Here is a 2,809-nt window from a genome sequence, read left to right as displayed (position 1 = left end):
CACTGGTTCACAAGTTAGTGAGTGATTAATTGTAATGATTTAATTTTATTTGTCTGGTTATGCTATTTAGTTATAACCTGTCGTTTATTGTTGATTAGTTCGTTAGATTCTAGTTTAGTTTTATATTTGGTTACTGATATCTGAATTTTTAGGTCTTATTTCATGGTTGATATTGGTTGGTTATTTTGTTTAGTCATTAACTATTCTATCTTAATATTGTTTTTTGTTATTTACTTTATTAAGGTTATTGTTACAACTTAATAAGCATACAGTTGTTGTCAATATATTATTATTCAATAATATATCATTTATAGATAATTGCCTTGTTCTGTTGTTAGTTATTCAACATTTATTTATTTAAGTAAATTGTTTCCTGTTTGTATAATAATATCATCTTATACCTAAGTGGTTATAGTCAACAGCTTACCAGTCTTGTCTAGGTGTGTATTTGTTTTATTATCATGGGTGATACGGAACGTCTGACGCGTAACAAGCAACGTGCCGCAGTGAAACGTGATGCAGCTGCTAGCCATATCGAGTCAATTTATGCTTTGGGTTTATCTGCTTCTACTGACAGTTCTGTCATTCCCAAATTCCTCATAGCCAGTGAAGATATTCAGAACCATTGGGAAGCGTTCACCCTTGAAAATGACACCATGTTAGAAGCTATGATTGAATTGGGTACGCATGATGAATTTTCCAATAACGTTGAATTGGAGATTCGAAATACTCTACTTAATATTAAAGCCTTGGCAAATAAATTCCGCTCTAGTTCAGATGCTGGTGTTGCGGCTAGTGTCACTAGTAATAATGACAAACCGGGTTCTGACATTGTTAACGATAACATTGATACGGTATCAAATCCTACAGCTCAAGTAGGTCCGCTCATCGCTAGTTCAGCCCCTTCCGATTCAGGTGTTCAGTTACCCAAGATTCCATTGCCTACCTTTGATGGTCGTCTTCAAAACTGGCCAGACTTTAGAGACCGTTTCACCACCTTAGTGGGCAATAGGACACACCTGAGTAAGATAGAGAAGTTCTATTATTTATTAGGATGTTTACAGTCTGGTCCTACTGACGTAGTCAAGGGTATTACAGTTTCTGAAACCACTTATGAACTTGCTTGGTCTGCCTTAGTTCAAAGGTATGATAAACCCCGTCAGTTGGCTACTACTTTGGTTAATGAAATGCTCAATGCTCCAATTAACCATCAGGAATCTCCCGCAGTATTAATTAATTTCTTAAATACCTTTTGTGAGAACATAGCTCTTCTTCAGTCATTGAATATACCTGATTTAGGTTCATTCCTGTTATTTGCAATATCAGTTCGTTGTTTGCCTTCAACTACACGCCGTCTGTTTGAACAGGGGAACACTGCTGATTTTCCTACTGTTGATAGCTTATTATACTTTGCCAAAGATAGGGTAGAGGTGTTGGAAAACTCTGGTTCATCTTTGAACCAGGCCACAGTTAAGCCTCAAACAAAGCTCGTCTTCAATAAACCTAAGCATACAAATTCCAAGCCAAATCAATCGGGCTCTAAGGCCCCTCGAAGCCATCAAGGTTCTCCAGTGGCGTTAGTTGCTAGCAAACCAGCTGGAGAGTCTCATCGTTGTGAACAGTGTAACGGTTCGCATTCTTTAACGTCATGCTCTACCTTTAAGGGCTTGTCTATCGATGATCGCTACGCTTTAGCGAGCAAGCATAGGTTGTGTATGGTTTGTTTCGGTAGCAATCATTGGGCAAACAAATGTAAGTCCTCATGTTCTGTTTGTCACGGTCGTCATCATCAGCTGTTACATCGAGATAATTCCCATAGCAAGATAACGCCAAGCAAGGATCCTGTTGCATCGTATATTGGCACTCAACATTCCAGATCGGTCTTGTTAGGCACCGCCTCTGTCAATGTTCATGATGTAGCCGGGTGTTTGCAGCCAGTTCGGGCTTTGATTGACCCCGCGTCCCAAGTGAGTCTAATGACCTCTGAGTGTGCTAAGCGTCTAGGTCTATTCTGTGAACAGTGGACAGTCCCAGTAGCTGGTCTAGCAGGTCAGTTAGTGCAGTCCATCAATGGCAGAGTGCAGATCAGCATCCAATCGGCTATGGAATAAATAATAAAAACATACCTAAGCAAAATAGTAAAATAAAAGAATGGATAACAAGGGGATTGGTGATCTCGATTGCAAATAAACAAAAATTATCTAAATTATCATACAAACGTCCGTTTGATGTTAAATTAAAACGTAAATATAGACAATACTCCAATTTACTAACTACTCTAATAAAAGAAGCGAAAAAATTGCATTATCAAAATCTACTACGTAAATACCAAAATAATCCTAAACAAATGTGGAAAATGATCAATGAAATTGCTGGCAAGTCGAATAAAAATAAGATAATCATTGATAAAATTAAACAAAATAACGTAAATATTATAGATGATGAAATCAGTATTGCAAATGAATTCAATAACTTTTTTATAAACGTAGGTAAGAATATTGAAAATAATATCTTAAATATGGATAAGCAGAATCTAAGTTGGGATAGCCTCAATAATAACTGTCATGTCAATGATTCAATTTTTTTTTCTCCTATTACCCAAGATGAAATTGTAAAACATATTCTCCAAATTAAACCTATATCATCCTTTTATGAATACAATATTACAAATTTTATATTGAAAAACACTGCTCGTAGTATCTCTTATCCTCTAATGCTACTGTTTAATATGTCTTTGTCTACAGGAATCTACCCAACATGCCTTAAAAAATGCATTGTTATACCTATTTTTAAATCAGGTGACAAATTA

The 2,809-nt window shown here is 36.1% G+C and overlaps 1 protein-coding gene across 1 annotated transcript; it reads left to right on the top strand.

The window, feature by feature from the left end:
• Nucleotides 1-461: 461 nt before the first annotated feature.
• On the top strand, nt 462-2,111 carry LOC103309552. Its single transcript, XM_008185227.1, has one exon. It carries the CDS (start codon nt 462-464, stop codon nt 2,109-2,111), a length of 1,650 nt encoding a protein of 549 aa, XP_008183449.1.
• The last annotated feature ends 698 nt before the right edge of the window (nt 2,112-2,809 follow it).

This window comes from Acyrthosiphon pisum, unplaced genomic scaffold (assembly GCF_005508785.2).
Source record: "Acyrthosiphon pisum isolate AL4f unplaced genomic scaffold, pea_aphid_22Mar2018_4r6ur Scaffold_21189;HRSCAF=23259, whole genome shotgun sequence".
Taxonomy (NCBI): Eukaryota; Metazoa; Arthropoda; class Insecta; order Hemiptera; family Aphididae; genus Acyrthosiphon; species Acyrthosiphon pisum.
The sequence above is the reverse complement of the archived record's forward strand: the minus strand, read 5'-3'. Positions and strand labels throughout refer to the sequence as shown.